This window comes from Theropithecus gelada, chromosome 14, assembly GCF_003255815.1.
Source record: "Theropithecus gelada isolate Dixy chromosome 14, Tgel_1.0, whole genome shotgun sequence".
Taxonomy (NCBI): domain Eukaryota; kingdom Metazoa; phylum Chordata; class Mammalia; order Primates; family Cercopithecidae; genus Theropithecus; species Theropithecus gelada.
In genome coordinates this window covers 16,624,014-16,649,695 of record NC_037682.1, presented here as the reverse complement: position 1 = coordinate 16,649,695, position 25,682 = coordinate 16,624,014, and the positions used below count along the sequence as shown (strand labels likewise).

The 25,682-nt window shown below is 36.4% G+C and overlaps 3 protein-coding genes across 3 annotated transcripts; 2 read left to right on the top strand and 1 right to left on the bottom strand.

Moving 5' to 3' along the window:
• The first annotated feature begins 10,238 nt into the window (after window positions 1–10,238).
• On the top strand, window positions 10,239–11,251 carry LOC112607351 (olfactory receptor 1019). The gene has a single exon (XM_025358470.1). The coding sequence runs from the start codon at window positions 10,257–10,259 to the stop codon at window positions 11,199–11,201; it is 945 nt and encodes a 314-aa protein (XP_025214255.1). The 5' UTR covers window positions 10,239–10,256; the 3' UTR covers window positions 11,202–11,251.
• A 9,832-nt stretch (window positions 11,252–21,083) lies between these two features.
• On the top strand, window positions 21,084–22,007 carry LOC112605636 (olfactory receptor 1013). The gene has a single exon (XM_025355294.1). The coding sequence runs from the start codon at window positions 21,084–21,086 to the stop codon at window positions 22,005–22,007; it is 924 nt and encodes a 307-aa protein (XP_025211079.1).
• Window positions 22,008–23,750: 1,743 nt separating this feature from the next.
• LOC112605613 (olfactory receptor 9G4) lies at window positions 23,751–24,724 on the bottom strand. The gene has a single exon (XM_025355249.1). The coding sequence runs from the start codon at window positions 24,687–24,689 to the stop codon at window positions 23,751–23,753; it is 939 nt and encodes a 312-aa protein (XP_025211034.1). The 5' UTR covers window positions 24,690–24,724.
• Window positions 24,725–25,682: the final 958 nt, after the last annotated feature.

The following is a 25,682-nucleotide window of genomic DNA, read 5'->3' as shown; positions in this document are numbered from 1 at the left end:
TCTTAAAAAAAAAAAGTATGGCTATATTCCAATACACCAAACATTAAATACTACTACTGCTACTGCCACTACTACTACAAGAGAAAGAGCTTAGTAAATTAGCAAAATGTGAAATTGATGTAATAGCCTTCATATAAGCCAGCAAATTTCCAATTAGAAAATGTAAATGGAAGAGAAGATTCCCACTTATGATTTTCAAACATAAAACACCTAACTATTAACCAAATGTGCAAAAACATCTGTGAGAAAAACTGTAAAACTCCAGAAAGATACAAAAGTAGACTTGAGCACATATGAGGACATATGTGCTCTTAGATAGCAAGATTGGAGTGCATAAATGTGGCAGTTGTCCAAAAGTTAATTCGTAAATTTTACATTGTTCTAATCAGAATACCTTCCTTAAATATGTTGACTATAAAGTTTATATGGAAGGTTTTTAAAAAAATTCTAATATAGCAATGAAAACCCTTGAAAAAGAGAACAAATGAAAATGGGGTTAGACCTACCTACTGGTATAAAATACATCAGGAAGCTTGTATAATTAAAACCATGTATTATTGATAAATGATTTGGGTAGACATAGCAAATAAACAGAAAATAGGGAAAATAAAGATAAAGACCCAATGAGATGAAAGTAAAATTCAAGATGTAATAACAACACCTCCAAAACATTAAAGGAAAAGTAAATTTTCAAATAAATGCCATTTAGGCAATTGGATAGCCTTATGAAGAAATATAAATTTCTTTTACCATACACTATCAAAATATTAACAAATCAAATTATAAATACAGAAAAATTAAGCCATACTAGCACTAAAATAAACATGATGAATTATTTAATAATTGATGTGAATTTGAATATAAATAGAACTCAAAATCCAGATATGATCAAATTAAAAATTGATAAATTTGGTAACATGAAGGAAACAGAAAGGAAGGAAAGAAAAAAGACCTGTTGAATGGTAATAAATATCTTAACCAAAATCAGAAGATAAATGATAAAGTGGAGAAAAGGTATACCTTATACACCAGGCCAAATAAATGTCTCCAATATATAAAGAATACCTGAAAGCTATGAAGAGAAAGATTAATAAAGACATCCAAAAGACAGAAGAAATGTGCACCGATAAAATTAGACACACAAAAATAGAAATGCAAATAAATTACACTTTAATATTTTCAAAAGTTCAGTCTTTGTAACAGCCAGGATCCAGTCAGGAGACAGAAAACCACATGGTAATTCTAACAGACAAAATTTAATATAGAGAATTATCACCTGGTAACAGTAAATTATCAAGTGATTGAGAAAAGTCTAAAGTAAACAGGAAGAATAGACACAGAGCAGCCACTGCCTCTAGAGCTGAGGGGAGCATCCACAGCAGGAAAAAATAAAATAAAAGACCCCCACCCCTCCTTTATGGTGCCTTTTGATATGGTTGTACTGGGTGCTGCTGTGTTCTGCTACATGGCAGGGACATTCCCTGGCCAGGCCTAGCAAGCAAGAAACCACCCAGTAGGATTAATTTACCATGTCCAGGTGCCGTAAGACCAAAGCGGGGCAAAGATGGGTAAGTTTGGAGTTGAGAGACACAAAAAGTTAGGAGTGGAACAATATTCCTAACAAGAGAAAATGCAAATCACAACTAGCTTATAAGAACATTTTCCACCTTTAAGATCAGCAAAAACAGAGATAGAGGATAGACAGACAGATAGATATGGGGGGGGGAGAGAGAGAGAGAGAAATGATAGATAGAGGTAAATTTAGATGGGAAATACAAACCTAGACAATAAACTTTATTGGAAATACCAGGGGAAAGAAGCACACATGCATTGCTTGAGAAGATTTGGCAACATTTAGCAAAACTGCCTATTACAGTTTCCTTTCACCCAACAATTCCTCTTCTCAGAAACCAACCCAGTGATACACTGGACAAAGTAGGGAAAAGCATATCCAGTTAGCTATTTATCACTATATTTTTTCCTAATAGCAAGATCTCAAAACTAACTCAAATGTCTATGAACAGATACCTGATAGACAATGGTATATCCACACAATGGATTATTATGAAGCTGGATAAATGAAAGAATAATCTGTATATGCTGACATAGAGTAAGTTATAGAATATGTGAAAAATTTAAAAATCAATGTGCAATATGGTATAAATGACAACATGTATATAAGAAGTGGAAAATACAAATATATATATGCATTACTTATACTTCAGAAGTAAATAATACATATATGAATAGAAAAAGATGAAATGGCTACCCATAGACTGAAAGAAGTTATGGAGTAAAGAAAACAGGGATATAAATAAGACTTCTCTATGTGTCACTATTGTAAAATTGACTTGGAAAACAGGTAAACATTTACTTTACTTAAAAAGTAAAAAACAATGCTGCTATAAAGACACATGCACACGTATGTTTATTGCAGCACTATTCACAATNTCCTTTGTAGGGACATGGATGCAGCTGGAAACCATCATTCTTAGCAAACTCTCACAAGAACAGAAAACCAAACACCGCATGTTCTCACTCATAGGTGGGAACTAAACAATGAGATCACTTGGACTCAGGAAGGGGAACATCACACACCGGGGCCTATCATGGGGAGGGGGGAGGGGGGAGGGATTGCATTGGGAGTTATACCTGATGTAAATGACGAGTTGATGGGTGCAGCAGACCAACATGGCACAAGTATACATCTGTAACAAACCTGCACGTTATGCACATGTACCCTACAACTTAAAGTATAATAATAATAAATAAATTTTAAAAAAAAAGAAAAAAAAAAAAGAAAAAAAAAACAAAAAGACCCAAAAGTTGATTTGAAAACTAATATCTAAAAATATGTGATTATGTCAATGTTATTAGGAATTAAGTATTTATCAGAAAAAAATATTCAGGAATGAAAACAAAAACTAATAAACAACTTTGTAGGTTTAAAATTTGTGTTTAGCCGAGCGCGGTGGCTCACGCCTGTAATTCCAGCACTTTGGGAGGCCGAGGTGGGCAGATCACTAGGTCGGGAGATCGAGACCATCCTGGCTAACACAGTGAAACCCCGTCTCTACTAAAAAATACAAAAAAAAAAAAAAAACTAGCCGGGCGAGGTGGCGGGCGCCTGTAGTCCCTGCTACTCGGGAGGCTGAGGCAGGAGAATGGCGTGAACCCGGGAGGCGGAGCTTGCAGTGAGCGGAGATCCGGCCGCTGCACTTCAGCCTGGGCGACAGAGTGAGACTCTGTCTCAAAAAACAAAAATTAAAAATTAAAAAATTTTTTAAAATGTGTTTAGAAACAACAGTATAAACCCATGTGCTACATACATGTGTCATTCATGTGTGTATGTATATGCACATCATGCACACACATACACATGTAAGTATTCCCTACCTCTGTCCACTGAAAAGGTCCGTTCCATTTTCTTTCATTCTAATCTAGACTGTTATTCACTTGAAATAGTGAAATTCAATAATTGAAGTGTTTTCCCTTTATGTCTGTAAGTGTACGTTGAAGGATCTTATGAGGGAAAAACAAAACTAAGCAAACTCTTGATTGTATTTTCTCTAGGAAATTAATTGAGGATATTTTTCACAACACCACGCAGTAAACTCTATATGAGGACCGTAGAAGAAATGCCTCTCAGGTCCAATAGCATTTCCTAAGTGGTTTTCAATTGTACAGGCAGTGAGAATCTTAAAACTGCCCTTTATTCTAGTGTTTTTGTTCTTTTGTGTTTGTTTGCTTCACAGTGGAAATCTGGAACAAATTTGTATGTTATTTCTTGAAATGTACCCAAAAAAAAGCAGAAAAATTTTTACTCAATCCCATTTTTTGGTTTAATATTTGAATCTTATCTTTCCTTCATTCTATTTTCCTCAAGAATATATACGATGAGATCAAAAATGAAAACTTTTATCAAGGTGCCCTAAATCCTTTCCTTGGGTGAGAATCTTAGCCTTGTGGACCTTGATCTTCTCACCCTTCTTATAAAAGGAGTAAAACATGAACATGATACACAGACAGATGGGTGTTTTTGTTCTATCTACCTCACTAAGTTGTGTGACCCTAGAAATGTGAATTAACTCTCAGTCACTCGCTTTATCTGTAAAGAAGAAATTCACTCATTTTATCTGAAAACAGAGACAACATTAGCCTCAGAAGATTAAATTGATCACATGTGTGAAGGAGTCCTGCAGCATCTCTAGTGAATAAAAGTTCTTTAAAAATATTAATTTCCTTTCCCTGTCCACCAAAATATGCTCTCAAACAAGATTAAATCTTATTAATTTGTCTGACAATGTTCAATTCCAGATACGTGTCCCTTATGCCAGATTCATATACAGTTTTTAATTAGAAATAACTTTTTAGGTATTTATTCTTTAATAATTATAACAATATATAATGTTTTAGAAATTATGTGTGGAAGTAAGTTATTCATACTTTTTTCATGTTACGAAAGAGGATGTTACTAGATACTAGAACAGCCTCACATGTGATAGGATAGAGTACTCATCCACAAATTACTCTAAGAAGTCATTTTCCACAATTTTTCTTTGTTAATGACCAAGGAGTAAGAAAGACTGCAAATTTGTTTCAAGTTCCCTAGAGTGGTTATTATAGATCTTCATTAAATATGTTATATTTCTAGATGCCTCCACACTGTTAAATAGCTAAAACTTCCAATACATCAGTTTCTCATGCAAACACTCACGTTGTTCTCTTGTCCATCTGATTGAAAAAGAGTGGATTCTATAGTTCCCTTCATTTGTAGAAAGATGATTAGTGCCTTCCTGGCAATGAACAATATAGAACATCTCCTCCAATGTTCCTGTACTCAATATTCTCTTAGTAAAAACTGAGACTCTAAGAAAAAAAAGTTGATAGCCGGAAGCAGCTGCCATTGTCTTGTCCCCCCAGTTCTCCCTGGAGAAACATCAATGCTTAGTTGTCTATAGCAATTATTACTGACATTACTAACAAATCCCCACTTTAGTGTATGTTTTGTATACCTACAGCTTTTCTGGTTGACACTTTTCTAGTGTGTGTGTGTTCGTGACAAGGTCTGACTCTGTAACCCAGGCTGAAATGCAAAGGCACAATCTCAGTTGACTGCAGCCTTGACCTCCTGGACTCAAGTGATCCTCCCATCTCAGCCTCCTGAGTAGCTGGAGACCACAGGTGCACACCACTATGCCCAGCTAATTTTTGTATTTTTCTGGTAGAGTCAGGGTTTCACCATGCTGCCTACACTGGTCTTGAATCCTGCGTTCAAGGGATCCTTGCATCTCAGCCTCCTTAAGTGCTAGGATTACAGATGTGAGCCACTGCACTGGGCCTCTACCTGTTTCTTAACTATTTTCAAAGAACCCTGTCAGTGCCTCAGCAAAAAGATAAGCCTGAGTGAAATTTCAATGATCCTTTTTCATTTTGATTAGAAATAGAAAGAAGAAAGTTCTTCAATCTGCTAGTGAATGAAATCAAAAATTCCTTTTTGCCAAAGGAAGCACCTGAAGTTTCTTTCATGTAGAAATTAAAAGAAAATGTAAACTAATTCCTTTTTTTGTAATGTTTAAGGTCAGGGTACATGTTCAGGTTTGTTACGTAGGTAAACTTGCATCACAAGGATTTATCATACAGATTATTTCATCAGGCAGCTAATAAGTCAAGTACCCTTATTTTTCTTGATCCTCTCCCTTCTCCCACCCTCCACCCTCCATCAGGGCATGTTGTTCCCCTCTATGGGTTAACATGTTCTCATCATTTAGCTCCCACTTATAAGTGAGAACATGTGGTATTTGGTTTTCTGTCCCTGCCTTAGTGTGCTAAGGATAATGGCCTCTAGTTTATGGAAAATGACCAGACACATCAGAAAGTTCATGGTGGCAGGTATACAGAACTCTGAATTACTGCTTTTTAATTTATACTTCTTCATTTTCTTCATTGATAAATGTTGGTTTCTCCAAGAAACTTCTATAAGATTTTGTTTGTGGTAGCTCTTTTATGCCACTTAAAATTAGTTTTAAAAAGCTTTACTGAGTTATAAAGATACACAGATAACTACACATATTTAATGTGTACAGTTTGATGAGTTTAGACATAAGAAAACACCCATGATATCAACATCACAATCGAGGTAACAGAAATATCTACACTACCCAGGATTTCCCTGTGTTCCTTTATTTTTGTTTTTAATTAGAAATAACTTCATATTTATTTCTTTCTAAGCATTACAGCAATGCATATATGCCAGTTCACAACACACAGAAAGTAACCTCCTCTTTCAGAAGACTTTCAGGCATCAGCAAAAGACTTTTCTCAACTACTCCCTAATTCTCTTTATGTAGGCATCTTGGGTTGCACAAACACCCCATGCAATGCTTCTTACTAACTCAATCATCAGTAGAATGTCTTTAAAAAATTCCCCTGTGTTTCCTTCTTTTATCATTACATTTGAAGGAGAAGAGAGTGAAATTCCTTGGAGGATCACAGTTCGTCAAACCTTTGTGTTTCCTGTGAGTGCATAAAGTATTTCATCACATTTCTTCTGGGAATTGTTTGTGACACCTAAATACCTCCTGCACACAGGAGCGAGGGTGGGATGAGCAAGTAGCTCAGACGACGACCAGATTAATTCACCGTGTTTCAGTTCTTCTCAGAATATATCTTTGGTTTAATCCATCAAAGAAGAGGAACACTCAACCTCTCACCAACAGGTAGAAAGCAGGCCAGGTCATAGGGCAGAATGTAGAAAGCGATGGGACCTGCTGGGGTGGAGTGTTACGCTGCCCAGTGCCCTTTGAGCATGGGTTCTGTTTGGCACAAATTCCCTGCCATTTTAATATTTTAAAAAAGACAAAGATCATGGGTTTGGTTTTTAGGATATCTCATTACAAGTATAAATTCAAAAAATGCTAGGAATGGAAGATTCTACAGAATTTGTATTTGCCACCCCATCTGTATCACAGATATGAAAGGTGCATCTAATGTAGCAATTTACTGAGGTCAAACAATTTATTCTTTAAAAACCGTAAGACTATAACCAGGATCTCCAGACTCTTGCTCCACTGTTCTTTTCATACGAACTTGAAAAAGCAAATGATACATAGAAATCTAAAATACATTTCTTCCTTTATTTACTTCCATAACAGAATACTTGTGCTGGTCTTTTGTTAAATATTTGAGTGTATTATTAACAATGGAATATGCTTATTTGCTGAATATTCTACCATTTCTTTGAGTCTAATGAGCTGAACGTTGGCTATATGAGACCAAAAAGAAAAATGTAGAGGTTTTCTTTCCTTTTGTCTTAGTCAAGCTCAATTTTGAATATTATATCCTTGTCTCTAAATATCATTTAATGGAATTGCTACAGAATTAAATTTGTGTCTCCCTAAAAGTTCAGGCAGTTTGTGATACATCCTCTCTAGGGAATAAGAATGAAACATTTTTTCTAGGAATTATGAGTGCATACTCATCTAATGAACTAAAACATCTATACTTGCACACAATGGCCAATTGCATTAAACACCTAGCACAGGATGTCACTAAATTCAGCCCTTTGTATATATTGTAATCAATTCTTACAGAAAGTTTTTAAGGGAGGCATTATTAGCCCCAATGAACAAATGAAAAATTATGACTCCAAGAAGCTGAGCATTATGTTGAAAATCAGGAGTAGCAGATGGTAAAACCTGAAATTGTCTGTCCACTATAAATGAGAACAGGCAGGGTACTTTATGGCTGCTGAAGCACCTTCTAATGCACTGCTTTATTTAATCAGAGCCTTGAATCTATAAGGGAGGAGGAATTATTTTATAATTACATTTCCAATCAAATGAAATTGATTGACTGGCACATACTCAGCTGTGGATTAGAGTACTGACTCCTAGTGCTTCTTACAAGGTTATCTCTTACTCTTTTAAATACTGCAATCTGGTATCTGCATTTTAATTAGTGTCTGTTTCCTCACCTATAAAGGTACAAGTATAGGCCAGGCACGGTGGCGCATGCCTGTAGTCCTAGCACTTTGGGAGGTCAGGAGTTCAAGATCAGCTTGGCCTACATGGTGAAACCCCACCTCTACTAAAAATAGAAAAATTAGCGAGGTGTGGTGGTGAGCACCTGTAGTCCCAGCTACTCGGGAGGCTGAGGCAAGATAATTGCTTGAACCTAGGAGGCGGAGGTTGCTGCAGTGAGCTGAGAACACACCGCTGTACTTCAGTCTGGGAGACACAGCAAAACTCCATCTTAATAATATATACATACATACATACATACATACATACAGAATAAGTATAAGGTTGGCTAGATGGGTTCATTTTCAACACTAGGATTATTTTTTCTCTTGCTAAAGTTGAAGAACATGCAGACAAATAATATATCATTCTTTGCTGTTTTTTTGTTTGTTTTGTTTTTTCCTGGTGGGTTATTTTAAAATCCCTGCATGAAGAAATAAAGGGAAAAATGAATCCAATAATTACAGCACTACATAGGCAATTGGTAGTCCCGAATTCAGTGGCTGATTCTGCAACTCAGAGAATCATCAAGTGACTTTGCCAGCCCCCTCAACCTAGGTTTTTATTTCCTCATCAATTTCATCTCTGAAACCATGTCTGCATTCACATGTAGTGAGAAATAGCTGAACTGGAGTAGGGACAAGTATTTTCCTCTTTTTTGTAGCAGCTTTATTCAGGTATAACTGAGGTACAACAAATTAAATATGTTTAAAGTATAAAATTTGATATGTCTTTTTAATATATATATATATAAAAAGTGTGTATGCATATGTGTGTGTGTGTGTGTATATATATACACACATATATATATATATACACACACACACACACTCACAAAACCATTATCACTGTCAAGATAGTAAATAAATCCATTACCCCCAAAAGTTTCCTCATGCCTCTTGATACTCCCTCCCCTCTGTTCCACCTCACACACACCTCTATCCTGGTGACCACTGATCTGCCTCCTATCAATATTAATTATCTTACACTTTCTGGATTTTTCTAAATGGAATCATACAAGGTATACTCTTTTTTTATCTGGCTGTTTTCTCTCAGTCTAATTATTTTGAGATTCATTCACCACATTGCATGTGTGAATAATCTGATTCTTTTAATCATTAAGTAGCATTTCATTTTATGGACATACCCTAATTTACTTACCCTGTCACCTATGTACAGTTGTTTAATGGCTGGATCATAGAGTTGGTATGCATATGTTTGAGTTTATAAGAAACTACAAAGGTGTTTTCCAAAGTGATTGTACTACTTTCCATTTCTACCAATAATGATGAAATTTCCAATTATTCTATTTCCTTGTCAACACTTGGTATAGTCAGTTTTTTTAAATTGTAATCATTAGTATGTAACATTATTTTATTGTGTTTTTAACTTGCATTCCCCTAATGAATATTTGAGCACTTTTATGCATTTATTTGTTATTCGGCTATCTCCTTTGATGAGTAAATATTTATTGAAATTTTTGGCCGATTCTTACTGGATTGTTGGATTTCTTATTATTAGGTATTAAAATGTCTTTGTATGTTATGGATACAACTTTTTTAAATCAGAAATATGTTTCTTTTTATTTCTCTTGGGCTACTCAGTAACTCCGGCTTTTAAGAAAATTATCTTTTACTGTCTTTTCTTATATTTCTGACCTTCTGCTCCAAGTTTTTCATTTTCTGTATATGTGTGATGTGTTGTACTTTGAGGTCCTTGTGTCACTTATTTTCCTTTCTGTGTCTACCTGTAATGAAAATTAAAGTTTATTCATTATCTGCATTTATATTTGCTTTGTTTTAGAAAGAAGAAATACCCAATGCTGTTCTTCTTTACTCATTAATAAGACACACAATTGTGTAGACTGAGTCAAACATCTAGTACCATGTGATAAATTACCCCAGAACACCAAGGTCATTGGAGAAGCAGAAGTTGCCATTCCCAAGAAGTTAACACTTCCTTCTGTTGTGAATGGGCACATGGAGAGGACACATCACCACTTTTAACAAAGCATTTGGGTTATTCTATCTGTTGTAGAATCTAATTACTGGAAAGATTTTTATGAATCATCCTAAACAAAGCCTTCATTTACTGTAGAACTATATGTATACACATATACACTATATATATATATGTGGCATATGATTGCTTGTCTTTAGTTTGAATATTTTCAGTGACAGGAAATTTACTACATCCATCAGTAAACTAAATCCAGGCACATACAACCTTGAAGCAATGGATACAGAAAACCACTCAATGGTGACTGAGTTTATCTTCATGGGCATCACCCAGGACCCTCAGATGCAGATCATCTTCTTCGTGGTTTTCCTCATAGTTTACCTGGTTAATGTAGTGGGGAACGTTGGTATGATTATCCTGATTATAACAGACACTCAGCTTCACATACCCATGTATTTTTTCCTCTGCAACCTCTCCTTTGTTGACCTGGGCTACTCCTCAGCCATTGCCCCCAGGATGCTGGCTGACTTCCTAACAAAGCACAAAGTTATCTCCTTCTCCAGCTGTGCCACCCAGTTTGCTTTCTTTGTAGGTTTTGTGGATGCTGAGTGCTATGTCCTGGCAGCCATGGCCTATGATCGTTTTGTGGCTATCTGTCAACCCCTCCACTATAGCACCCTCATGTCCAAGCGGGTCTGCTTGGCTCTCATGCTGGGCTCTTACCTGGCTGGTCTAGTAAGTTTAGTAGCCCACACTACCCTCACCTTCAGCCTGAGTTACTGTGGTTCCAATATCATCAACCATTTCTTCTGCGAAATCCCACCACTCTTGGCCCTCTCTTGTTCAGACACCTACATCAGTGAGATCTTGCTCTTCAGTCTGTGTGCCTTCATTGAATTCGGCACCATCCTCATCATCTTCATCTCCTATACCTTTATCCTCGTTGCAATCATCAGAATGCGTTCAGCCGAAGGCCACCTTAAGGCTTTCTCCACCTGTGGGTCTCACCTTACTGGCGTCACCCTCTTCTATGGCACAGTCATGTTTATGTACCTGAGGCCAACATCCAGCTACTCTCTGGACCAAGACAAGTGGGCCTCTGTGTTCTACACGATTATCATCCCCATGTTGAATCCCTTGATCTACAGTTTGCGGAACAAAGATGTGAAAGCTGCTTTCAAAAAACTAATTCGAAAAAACCTCAATAATAACACAAAATGAAAATCTGTTTCTGTCATAAGTAAATAATAGTAGTGGAAGGAGATAGAAAATGCAAATAACTTTTTGATAAACACTACCCAAGTTACCATCTCCTTGCTAAGTGAATATTAAATTCTGAAGGGTGGGCTTTAATCCTTAACTCTACAATCTGAAAGAAATATAAACTAAATTAGAATTTTTGAAAGACATACTGGGCAAGATGCATTCATTTCTTATTCAAAGTCAGTTTACATAGTAATTAGAAATTGGGACAGGACTCAATAGGAGAAAGAAATAACCAATCACTCTGAAGCATTTTTTTTTCCCCTGGGGTCATGAGGAATGCCAGGTCCAAATGTTGAATTTTTTTTTTACTCTCAAAAGAAGTCAGAGAAAATGTAGTTAAAAACATGGAGAATGGGGCTGGTGTGAGGGACAATTTAACCCAGTCTGAGATCTATCCATTCATATAATTAGCAAAATATTTTAAGTGTTATGTATGTGCCAGGTTCTAGAGGGTATAAATACAAGGCTTTTTTTTTTGCCAACAAGGAGTTTGCTGTGCTTTCAGTGACTGTATTGTCTTTCTCAATCTGCTGCCGCCAGTAACTAAATCAGTAACTCTGCAAAGTCCAAGGATAAGAGTGGGGATTTAAGTTCTGCTGGTAACTAGCTGTAATTAAGAAATAAAATTGTCTTCTTTTTCTGTCCTCAGCTTTCCCTTTAGTTGGTTAACTGGTTGGGTTCAACTAATAACCACGGGATTTCTTTGACCTTCTCTGCCTGATGTTAAAAGGGAGTAGGCATCAAAGTTTTGTCAACTTTATATATTGACATATTCTTGGCCCTCAGAAAATCCAAGAACTCTGGGACTCTAAGAAAGATAAAGTTGAGTGCAATCTCTAAGGCTAATTTTGGCAAGATTGTGATGTCTACAAGATTAGCTTACCTGTTCCCATCTAAAATTAGTCCTGTCTTGTATCTTAATTAGACCCCCGCTTCCTTTGGTTGCCGTGGGTCTCCATGCCCTCCACCACCATCCCCAGGCCTTTTTCAAAGAACAGTCTCATTAACCCTGGTGTATGAATGACTGACAAGAAAAAGTTATATAATTTTTATTCACATGTTCTAAAGGCTACAAAATACTCAATTGAAAACAAGAATGCCAGGTATCAGCAGCAGATTGAGATCTTGGAAAAGCTAACATTTTCCCAGATGTGCTGAAATTGTCATCATAACAGTTTTGAATACTTATAATCAATCATCGTTCTATTTCAACCCTTCCTCCAGTGCAACATAGTTAAAAGTCAGGGGAACACAATGGTTGCCTTAAAGTATAGAGCTGCCATATTCACCATGAAAGGCACTGAAGAGTTTTTAAGATAAAAAACCTAGGACTTACTGGGGTTTATCTGTACACAAGTTGTAATTGATCTAGTTTAAAATTAGTCACATCACAACTCATTTTGGGGAAAGAACCACCTGTAGCTAATGCACAGATATAGAGTTGACAGTTCAGAAACCGTCCAGATCTAGCCTTCAGTTTCTTTTTTTCACCGTTGTGAAAATCAGATATTTTCTGTGAAATATAAGAAAAAAGGGCTTTCCTATCCCAATAACTACAAACCAAGTATATGTTATAATTGAACATATACTTAGAATCAGAACTGAACATATACTTAGAATTCAAGTTGCCTTAGAATCAGCAATCTTGGAATCCCATTGCGAAATCTTTAATCAGTGACCTTGTGGCTGCAGGGTCACCTTTTCTCACTTCCTGTACTCATGCAATAAACAAACCACTTTAAATCTTACTAAATTCACACAATAATCATTTGAAACAGACATTACCCTCATTTTATTTATTTTAAATTATTATTTTAATTTTTTATTTATTTTTAATTGTTGTAGGTACATAGTAGGTGTACGTATTTATGGCGTACGTGAGATGTTTTGATACAGGCATACAATGTGAAATAAGCACGTCATGAAGAATGGCGTATCCATCCCCTCAAGCATTTATCCTTTGAGTTACAAATAATCCAATTACGTTCTTTAAGTTATTTTAAAATATACAATTAAGTTATTATTGACTTTTTGAGTGAAAATATATTTTCATACCCATAACTTTTTTCCTATCTCTGTCTCTCTCCTTCTTACTGGTACTTTTCCGTCACATTGTAGCTTATTGTGTTATACTTGTTAAATTTGTATTTTGCAAAAAAATCTTTAAATAACCTCTAAATTAAACAAAATTATTCTTTTTTCTTGATAAAGAATAGGCTTTTATGCCTTTCTTATAATTTTTTATTAAAGCACATCTTCCTTTTTTGAGAGATTTTATATTATAGTTCTAGAGATACTAATTAGTATTTTTAATTTAATAACCTTAAATTTTAGTGAAAACCTAGGAAGCCAGAAATCTTGAATTATCTGTCATATCCCGTATTTTATATATGAAAATTTGTATAATTTTAAAAACATGTTTTTCTATAACATAATTTTATGTATATTCATAGAACCAAATCTATTTAGTCTTTCTATATTATGTTAGAATCCAAGAAAAGAAACTTATATTTATGGTCAGAATTTTGTTTTATCTTTTGATCTTATTTGGAAATGACTCAGACATTTAATGAATATCTATCATTTAAATCAATATAACATAACTTTAAGATTTCAAATTACATGAAAACTATATTTACAGATATTTACCTCATTTGTATTATCTAATTTATTCAATTTTTTATAGTTTACATAGATTAGTTATGAAAATTGAGATATGAAATAAAGCTAGTCATCATTTCTAGTTATTTTCCTATTTTTATAACTTATGAGTATCAGGTGTGCACCTAAGTAGAAATCTTAAAGTTAGTTGTATGAATATTTTAATTATAACTTAGAAGAGATAGCTATTTTTACTAAACAAACATTATTAAACTAGCCTTAATTATCAAAGAGTTGACAAAGATTATTCTATTTTAGGCTGGGTTTTCAGTTTTATAACCTTTGGGTCAAACCCCAACACCCTAAAACATCTAGCAAAGACAAATATAAAACTCTACCAGTACAAGTGGGCAAAAAGATATGTTGACAATTTGCTGATAATTTTAAAACCAGCTTTTTTATTAAAGATATACTTAAGTCACATGAACGAAAAAGCATTCGGGTTATTATACATTTTATATGAGTGTTCATTTGTCTAAGTTATGTAAATAGAATTCCTCAGGAAATTTTTTGCCATAGGGCACAGTGGCTCACGCCTGTTATCCCAGAACTTTGGGAGGCCGAGGAGGGCAGATCACGGGGTCAGGAGTTCGAGACCAGCCTGACCAATTGGCATGGTGAAACCCCATCTCTACTAAAAATACAAAACTTAGCCAGGAGTGGTGGCGGCACATGCTGTAATCCCAGGAGGGTTACTCAGGAGGCTGAGGCAGAAGAATCGCTTGAACCCGGGAGGCAGAGGTTGCAGTGAGCCGAGATAGGGCCACTGCAGTCCAGTCTGGGTGACAGAGTAAGACTGCATCTCAAAAAAATACAAAAATACAAAATTGTTTGCCAACTATGCCAGATTTTACCATGTAGAAACAACATGCAACATAATACATGTTCATACACATATACACACCTAAACACATATATGCAGACACAAAAATGTGATAACCATCAATAGGTAATCTAATGAAGGCTGCAGATCAAAATTTTGGGTGAAGCAATTTATATAGTAGCTTGGATTTTATTGTTGTTTGTTTGTTTGTCTGTTTTTCTTAGCCTCTTTAACATTTCTATTTTGTTTATTCTGTCTCAAGTGAGTTTAGATTTAAATTTTGAATGGTTTACATTTTAGCTAGGACTGGTTGAATTGTATTAGAAAAACAAAATCTCCAAACAGTGGTGAACTAGTAACAAATCTAACTTTTTTTTTTTTTTTTTTGCAGGTCTGTTTTGTTTGATTAACAAATGCAGGCAAGAAAGAATTTTAGCAGGATGTGTTGTGTTTTTGGCAGGGACTTGGGGGTTGGTCTTTGTGTGGCAGAAAAAGCAAATTTTTTATGCCAGACAGAGATGACTTATATTGTTTTGAGTTCAAGATTTTGACCTGTTAGACCTGAGATCCTAATATTTATATATATTTACCTAGTTCTTTTTATAGATTATTAATTTTTCAATAAGTTATTTCATCACCATAAATTTTAGTCAGGTAAACCTAAATTTACATTTTCTAATGGTGTCTAGGTTGTTGGTTACCATGGAGCTCTTGTAATTTGTGAAACTATTAATTGAAAAGCACTTTAATACTTTTAAAAAAATCTTGAGTAGAATGTCGTAAGCAGCGAGTTTTATGTCATCCCCAGTAGAAAAGTCAGCAGATTCAAAGTAGGCAGTAAGAAAAAACAAGAAAGAGAGAGAACTTAGAAGTCTCTACCTGTTAGCATGATAGTTGCAGGTCTTTAAAAAGAGTTTAAATAATGAACATTTGAGCTCTGAATTTTTCTTGATGTAACATTGCTTGTCAATTTTTAAATATGCATAAGCATGGACCATAAAATGTGGCTAGCTGGAATCCCAAAAACTTGTCATGCCTTTATGTTTTAAAAAACCCATTCTGTTTCTTAGTCATCTCTTGAGAGCAAAGAAAATACTATCATTCTTATCAGGAAATGTCAGTAGTTTAGATCAGTGTTTTAGACGGTAGCAATTGCACTAATGGCTTTTAATTTAGCCTTTCTGCACCCACCATTTAGAATATATTTTTGCTTTCAGAATAATTTTTTTAAAAATCAAGGGGAAAGAATCAAACCAAATCAAAAGAAACCAAGATAAGAGTGTTCATAAGAATTTCAACCTTGGCATAAAGATCAAACAAAATATTAAACTAGGCACAGAGACCAAAAGTGAATTCTCTACAAAAGACATGCCTCCTAGATAGAATGCAAATTCTGTAGAAACAGAGTACTCAATCCAGAAAGACACATGTCTTTACACCAGAAAAGATTTACCACAAAAGACGAAAAGTCTTTTATCACCCCAGGAGGAATGCATAGTCCCTTATTAAGTGACTTTATTAAAAAAAAAAAAACAAAAAAAAAACAAAAAAAAAACAGATCCTAATATACAAAAGCCTATACTAAAAGAGGCAGGCTCAGCCTAAGAGAAGACTCATCAGGGCAGAAAAGTGAGCCAAGGAAGTGGAGGAAAGCACAAAGGGCTCAAGTGAGCACTGCATCACCAGTTTCTTTGGATCATTTCAAGAATCACCAGTTTCTTTGGATCATTATCTTTTTCGGGTTCTGTTTCTGACACCATATGTGTCAACCTAAATAACAAACACAGAGAGGCTATCTAAAAGAAAAATAGGTTTATTTGAGAATACAGTGTTGCCGTGGGAATACAAATGCCACAGTCAACTATATGCATATTCGGGGAGGTAATGGAAGACAAAGTGTTTTTTTTTTGTTTTTTTTTTTTTTAATGAGAATTTAGTGATTATTTTGGAATAATAATCTTTGGCTACAAAGATTGATGACAAGGGTGATGCCTGTTTTGTTGTTGTTGTTTTGTTGTTTGTTGGTTTTGCTGAAACATGCAGAGAATTTTTATCTATCACAAATGTTAATACTTATATTTACTTGCAGAACAGAGTCACAGAGAGATATGCAGACAAGGTATTAGTAGGGTTCAAGGGTTTCACACAACATCTAGTACACAGTAGGTTGCTTACTAAGGACTTGCCATATTTTGCTCAAATGCCAACTTTTGGTACCGTAGGTTGTCAATTAGTCATTTCTTATATAGATGCCTTTTTGGATAGTTGTCAGGCTACATTTTTACCAATTAAGTATTTCAGGCCACTTTTTGTTATTTTTTTCAATCATAGTTCAAGGTCAGGTAGTAGGGGCCCCATCCCCCCTCCCTTCCAGACAACAGAATAGTGTTCTTATTAGAAGTTCCTAACATGGAGCAATTCCAGCATGTGAATTGTGATAGGACATAGCCGGGAAGATGAGCAACTGTAGCCATCATCCAGGGGTAATATATTCCATCTCTGTTGCTCCTTGCAGCCTGCGGGTCCTCTTCAGCGCCCTCTCCATTAAACCTATTAACATGTAGGATCTTCATCTGCTTCACAATGGTGCTTTTACCAGATTCTCCAGCACCCAGCAGTGGCAGGCGGTGCGTGGCCCGGTCGATGCCCAGTTGGACAGGCAGTTTCTGGGCAGATGTCCTTGCAGAAGTACTCTTTTTGTGTAAAGTTGTGATGACCTTTGTGCAGGAGTGTGGTTTTTGCAGTCCTTGTGATAGTTTTATCAGGCATACAAGCATAAGAAACCTCTCTTAATAGCCTTCTCTGGCTCTTTTTGTCACTTTTTAAATTATTTTTATATATGTCTGTATGTATTATAGAAACATAGTCCCACTGTGTTGCCCACACTGTTTTTGAACTCCTGGGCTCCAGAGACCCTCCCAACTCAGCCTCCCAAAGTTCTGGGATTAAAAGCATGAATCACCATGCCCAGCCATATTTGTCACTTGTTTTTATTTAACACTAGTAACTTCATTTTGATTCTGGAAACTTTTATAAATACAACTGATATTCATTTTAGTGTTTCTCAGCATGACCTACAGGCAACCCACATTACAAGCACTTGGGCTGCTTTAATGAAAGCAGTTCCCTGGGGGCTCGCCTGCAACTTCCTAAGTTAGAAATACTGGGGCACTCTTAGGTGCAAAGAATTTGAGAACCATTTGTTACTTGAGTGTTTATGACATGCTAGGCACTGTATGTAGTCCTTACTTGAGTAAACTCCTTTACAACAACCCTAAGAAGAGATGAATTATCCTTATCTTACATATGAAGACATTGAGGCTTTACATTGTTGACGAGTGATGAAGAACTTGAATCCTTCTCAGCTGTTGAAAGACAAATGCTTTTTCGAGGATATCCCATCTGTCTCTAGTGTGAGCAGTCAGCTCGGATTTCTTAGGCATGCTTCCCAAACGTCATGACACATAATGACAGGCAATCTGTTGCTCAGATGAAAAACAATTTCTTCACAGACACTCCATTTGGGAAAACAAATATTTGTTTAGGCTGGCTATATTGTGGACTGATTTCTTTGTCCCTGCACCTGTCTGCAAAAAACACAAATGACCTGGGATTACTGGTGCCGGGAAATGCATGCGGAATATCAAACAATTCTGTAGTGGTTTTAGGGTATAATGACATCATTAGAGGACACCCAGAACATCAATTCTCTTGACTTGTTTCTCTTCTGAGTCAGGGTTACCCATTTGTTTATTCCATAAATATTTATTGTATATCTATTTTATGCCAGGTACTATTCTAGGCAGTGGGGATATGTAGCATGCAAAAGAAACAAAAATCCTTGCTCTGTCCTGTGGGCTTCTATCTCCACTTTACCCCAGTGACCCAGTAAAAAAAGTAAATGGAGAGCCGTACTGCCACAGGTAATTTGACCACTTAGAAATATTTTCTAGTTATTTTGTATTTCTTTACACAATTCCTAGAAAAGCCTATGAAGCTTCACAAAGTAAAATGCAAAGTTTTGGAGGAGTGGAGTCTCAATAAATGAAAACATCCTTTAAAGAGTGTTTCTTTTTTTATTTTATATTCAATATGTTTTATTCAATTATGGTAATTATACTTTTAATATGAAATTGTCTAAAATGCATCCACGGGACACTTCTTCAAACTAGCCTCTGGGTCGTTTTAACATGTCCCTATAATCTTTGAATATTTTCTTAGTTTCTGCCACAAGATGTCCCAGACTCATCTTATGCAATCCTTGACCAAAACTTGGGAGGTTTAAGGAGTTCTGGGATCCCTTCAGTGGAAAAATGGTATTTAGCTACCAAAACTCGTGCTTTGTGTGTGCTCATAGCTGCTGGGTTTTCTTTTCTTTTTTTCTTTATTTTACTTTAAGTTCTGAGATACATGTGCAGAACGTGCAGATTTGTCTTACCTAGGAATACATGTACCATGGTGGTTTTCTGCACCTATCAACCCATCATCTAGGTTTTAAGCCCTGCATGCATTAGGTATTTGTTCTAATGCTCTCCCTCCTCTTGCCCTCCAACCCCCAATAGGCCCCAGCATGTGATATTCCCCTTACTGTGTCCATGTGTTCTCATTGTTCAACTCCCACTTATGAGTGAGAACATGTGGTGTTTGGTTTTCTGTTCCTGTGTTAGTTTACTGACAACGATGGCTTCCAGCTTCATCCATGTCCCTGCAAAGAACACGAACTCATTCTTTTTTATGGATGCATAGTATTCCATGGTGTATATGTGTCACATTTTCTTTATCCAGTCTATCATTGATGGGCATTTCTTAAGTGTGTGGTTGGATTTATTATTATCACAAAGATAAGAGGACTACTGGATGTTTAGTATGTAGTAGACAGTATGAACACATCCTGCATCCATAGGGACAGCCCTATGCAAAGAAAAACATTCCATTCCCTACACCCAGACTCCCAATGGATATTTGTGCATTAGAAAATATTGTTATAATTACATCAGTTTGAAATCTACTCTGCTCTACAGACAAAGAAAACTTATATTTTGCAAGGTCCTCCTATATAACAATTTAATAAAACCAAGGAAAGATTGTGGTTTATTTTGTTTGGAACTTTGTCAAGACTTGATGAACTTGTCAGGAAAATATCACCAATATCAACGTGACTCCTGATATTTGAGTCACCAACACATTAATGATGATTCCACATGTGTCGATTTTACTACTTATATCTCACTAAGTGATCCAGCATTTATATATTGAAATTCAAATTATTTTATAATACAACCTATATTATAATTATTTCATTATTTGTATTGTGAATTATTTTTCTTTTACATCTATTTACATTAGACTTAGGATAGTTTGCATACACATACATACATGTTTATACTTAGGTTACATCAACTATACATATTATTTCAAGAATCTAAAGGAAGCATTTCTAAATGTGTGTTTGACAAGAAGATTTTTCCAATATTATGGCATTCAGAACTATTGCTCTAGACAATATCAACTTGGGATAACTGTCCTTTTAAGAACCATGTCCAGGGCTGCTTATAGAGACTGACAAGTAATGCTGAGTCTCAACATTTTATACCCCAAATACCCATAAAGAAATCACACATTTTTTTACTTGGCAGAAACAGATAAACTCATTGGTCTTTACCCAAGCTTCACCCTAATTCTCAACCGGATTCCTTCCCTGGAATTCATGATAAATGTACCAAAGACTCCTGCAGAGTAACTAAGCAGATAATTTTTTCTGTGATTGTGGAAAAATACATTGTTATCACCCTCTAAACCATAATGTTTAGAAGGTTTCAGTTTTCATAGGCTCTGAACAATTTGTCCATCCATCGCTGGGAACAGGAAAAGAATTTTTTTTTCTCTCAGTGTCTAAATTAGACGAGCTCTTTCCTAGTTGGTTTTTATCCCATCATCTAGTTTTATTTTCTTATTAGCATTTAACATTAATTGACACTGTACTTACTTGTTTTTTATGTATCTCTCCCGTCTAGAATAAAAGCTCAGTAGGATAGGAGTCAGCCCTATCATCTTCACTGCTATATCCCACTGTCTGGAACAGCACATAGGGCTCAACAAATATTTTGTTTTTCAAGAAAAAATTAATAAACCTCTCAATAGCATGAAGGCTTTTCTGTTATCAAATGCATTTTATTACAATAAATATATTGAAGCTCAGAAAACTTCCATCACCTGCCCAAGGCAGCCAAAATTCCTGCTTAGTGTTGATTATATTATTGCAGGTGCTTAGTATAGAAAATGCCGTCATTTGGTGTTGGTTGAGGCAATTAAACTGTCTTCTACTCTATTTGTAGGTGCAGTATCCGTAAGCCATGCAGAGGGGCAATCACACAGTGACTGAGTTCATCCTGCTGGGCTTCACCACAGACCCAGGGATGCAGCTGGGCCTGTTTGTGATGGTCCTGGGCGTGTACTCTCTGACCGTGGTAGGAAATAGCACCCTCATCATGTTGATTTGTAATGACTCCCGCCTCCACATACCCATGTATTTTTTCATTGGAAATCTGTCATTTCTGGATCTCTGGTATTCCTCTGTGTACACCCCAAAGATCCTAGTGATCTGCATCTCTGAAGACAAAAGCATCTCTTTTGCTGGCTGCCTGTGTCAGTTCTTCTTCTCTGCAGGGCTGGCCTATAGTGAGTGCTACCTGCTGGCTGCCATGGCTTACGACCGCCATGTGGCCATCTCCAAGCCCCTGCTTTATGCTCAGGCTATGCCAGGGAGATTGTGCATCTGTTTGGTTTTATATTTCTATACTGGAGGTTTTGTCAATGCGATAATATTAACCAGCAACACATTCACACTGGATTTTTGTGGTGACAATGTCATTGATGACTTTTTCTGTGATGTCCCACCCCTGGTGAAGCTGGCATGCAGGGTGAGAGAGAGCTACCAGGCTGTACTGCACTTCCTGCTGGCCTCTAATGTCATCTCCCCTATTGTGCTCATCCTGGCCTCTTACCTCTCCATCATTGCCACCATCCTGAGGATCCGCTCCACCCAGGGCCGCCTCAAAGCCTTCTCCACATGCTCCTCCCACCTGATCTCTGTTACCTTATACTATGGCTCCATTCTCTACATCTACTCTCGACCAAGTTCCAGCTACTCCCTTGAGAGGGACAAAATTGTTTCTACCTTTTATACTGTGCTGTTCCCCATGTTGAACCCTATGATCTACAGTCTGAGGAATAAAGACGTGAAAGAAGCTCTGAAAAAATTCTTCAGGTCAGCATAATCCAAAGTCTGAATTGACATAAAGTTCCCAAATCAGTGCTAAGTGATAACAAACTGCTCGGAGAGGTTACAGAACTAGGTTTTTATTTCTTTTTTACCATTGAACAAAATTCAATGGGAAAAATTTTGTTTCTTTGTATTTTTGTTTGTTTGCTTGTGTGTTTTTTATGGTTTTGATATCAGACTATAATATATACTACAGAATGGTAGGTTCAATTGAATATTGATACAGTTTTTAAAATTCAGTATCTCCGATTAATGCAAGATGGAAGAGTAATACTTCTGACATCCTAAAGTAAAACTAAATTTTACTTTGTTATTTCCCCTAATATTGACCCAATTATTTTTCCTACATAGTGAGTATTATGGAGATGAAAAGAAATCATAATATGGATCATTGATATTTGTGGGATACAGCCCAAATCCTTATAGTTAAGTACTCAAACAGCTTCCTTTGTGATAGAGGAATAAGAATGTTATGATTATTTTGATGGAAAGAGGCAGGATGTGTTGGAAAATAAATGCAGCTGAAGAGAAAGATGAGAAATGTCACAGCAAAGACAAATGGCTACAACTATATGTCCCAAATTTTAAAATTTTAATTAATTTTGTAAGTGTGCTCATTCCAGCAAATGCTATAACCTTTCATTAACAAAGTGCTAACCTCTGAGCCGCAAGCTTCTGATTTGAAAACTGTAACCAATAATCCTTAACTTGCCGTCTTCTAAAGGCTACTGAGTGAAATACCAACTCAACCTGCCATCACAAGGGGGTTCGGTTACGGAGTTTATATCAGGGTTTAGGGAACTGGGCTCAAGGCCAAGCCTCATTTCCACGTGGTTAGCAACACGTTTGATTTTTCAGGATTTCAGGCATCGACCTAAACAAGTTTATCAGTTCTTAGGAATGTTCAAGGCCCAGGCTGGGTTCAGGCCAGGGGCAAACATGCAGCTTATGTCTTTTGGTCAGGACAAAGGAAAAAGAAAGGTAACTAGGGAGCGGTGGTTACTGTTGTTCATTTGTTTCATTTTGTTTGATGTTGTTAGATCGCTGTGTGATCTGAGAGAGAGTACTATGGAGTACTCACTCCTTGTAAGAGACAACACTCTTTTAGGATGATATGCAATTCTAAAGACACATATTTATTCATTAATTTAGAGATAGTTTTGCTGTTGTCATTGTTGTTTGTAACCTGAACAACTCTTAAACATCTTCCTAATATTCTCTTTACGTAGAAGGCATGAGGTTTACAAAGATACTTCCTATATGCTCAATTAGAGCTTTCTGAAGAAATTTTGAGGAAATGATTTTCTTAAAATAAATATTTGTAAAATCTTGAGCATATTTCCAGAAGTCCCACTCTTTAAGATATTCTTGTCACCTAGTAAAGATTGCTTACCAAGCTTCAAAGTCAAACTATACTCATTAAACCACATAATTTCTTTTGTTCCCCAAGATCTCCCAAAGGCAGCAAACACAATGAAATCTATGAAAGATTGAATACTGCCGAGGCAAAATACCATATTGCAGAATGTCAAACAACCCAATACTATAAGTTTTAAATATTGCTTTGTTTTGCTTACATCACAACAAACTAATAACAATTAAAGACTCATGTGGTCAATCTTTTAATGTCTTAAATATGACTTATTGAATTTAAATGAACTACAGAAATGCAAACGAACATATTTATAAGCCAATAATCTGGAAAATTCAATAACAGCATTTGCAAAGAGAATAACCTTCACGTTTGTGGTCGTATAGTCTGTGTTGCTTTCCTGAAGGCCTCTTTGATATCTTTGTTTCTCAGGCTATAGATGAGAGGGTTGAGCAGTGGGTTGATCACAGTGTAGAACAGAGCAGCTACTTTGTCCCTCTTTAGGGAGTAGGTGGAACTAGGCCTTGAATACATAAACAACAATGATCCATAGAAGAGCATGACTGAGATGAGGTGGGAAGCACAGGTGGAGAATGCCTTGCGTCTTCCTGAAGCTGAGTGGATTCTCAGGATAGCCAGGAGGATGTTGACATAGGAAATCAGGATAGCAAGAATGCTGGAGAGGACTGTGAAGCCCACCACACCAAGGAGAACTTTTTCATAGACCCTGGTGTCTGTACAGGACATTTTTACCAATGGTGGTACATCACAGAAAAAGTGGTCAATGATATTTTTACCACAAAAACGCAGGCAGAATGTATTGGCAGTATGGGCTATGGCATTCAAAAATCCTCCTATGTAGGAGCCAGCAACAAGCCCAGTACAGAGGGCAGTGGACATGGTACCTGAGTAAAGCAATGGGTTACAAATTGCTGCATGGCGGTCATAAGCCATGGCTGCCAGGAGATAGCATTCAGTGTAGGCTACAACACAGGAAAAAAACAGCTGAGCCCCACATCCAGCCAAGGAAATGCGCTTATCTTCTGAGACACAACTGGCCAGGATTTTGGGGGTATACACAGAGGTATACCAGAAATCCAAAAAAGACAGATTACCAATGAAAAAGTACATAGGCATATGCAAGTGGGAATCAATTCCGATTAAGACAACCAAGGTCATGTTTCCCGACAAGGTTATCAAATAGAGCATCAGAAACATTCCAAATAGAATCGGCTGCCACTGGGGGTCTGCTGAGAAACCCAGCAAGATGAATTCAGTCAGGATGGTGCGATTTCCCACGTCCATGTCCACAGAGGTGAAAGCCTATCACAAGAAGGGAAAAGCATCACTTAGTGATTTTTGTATTGACACAAGTTAACAAGGGTATCAGTTATTACTAATTTACAAAGCAACAATTACTAAGAAGCTTGTAGATTTTTCTCCCTTACTATCTAGAATTATAGGACTTCAGTCCATGATTTGGAAAAATTACTGGAATTGGAGTCAAAAATAATTTGAAAATTAGGAATTTTGAAGTCAGGTAGCGTGATGCCTCCAGCTTTGTTCTTTTGACTTAGGATTGTCTTGGAGATGCGGGCTCTTTTTTGGTTCCATATGAACTTTAAAGCAGTTTTTTCCAATTCTGTGAAGAAACTCATTGGTAGCTTGATGGGGATGGCATTGAATCTATAAATTACCTTGGGCAGTATGGCCATTTTCACGATATTGATTCTTCCTATCCATGAGCATGGTATGTTCTTCCATTTGTTTGTGTCCTCTTTAATTTCACTGAGCAGTGGTTTGTAGTTCTCCTTGAAGAGGTCCTTTACATCCCTTGTAAGTTGGATTCCTAGGTATTTGATTCTCTTTGAAGCAATTGTGAATGGAAGTTCATTCATGATGAAAAAATGCTCATCATCACTGGCCATCAGAGAAATGCAAATCAAAACCACAATGAGATACCATCTCACACCAGTTAGAATGGCGATCATTAAAAAGTCAGGAAACAACAGGTGCTGGAGAGGATGTGGAGAAATAGGAACACTTTTACACTGTTGGTGGGATTGTAAACTAGTTCAACCATTATGGAAAACAGTATGGCGATTCCTCAAGGATCTAGAACTAGATGTACCATATGACCCAGCCATCCCATTACTGGGTATATACCCAAAGGATTATAAATTATGCTGCTATAAAGACACATGCACACGTATGTTTATTGCAGCACTATTCACAATAGCAAAGACTTGGAATCAACCCAAATGTCCATCAGTGACAGATTGGATTAAGAAAATGTGG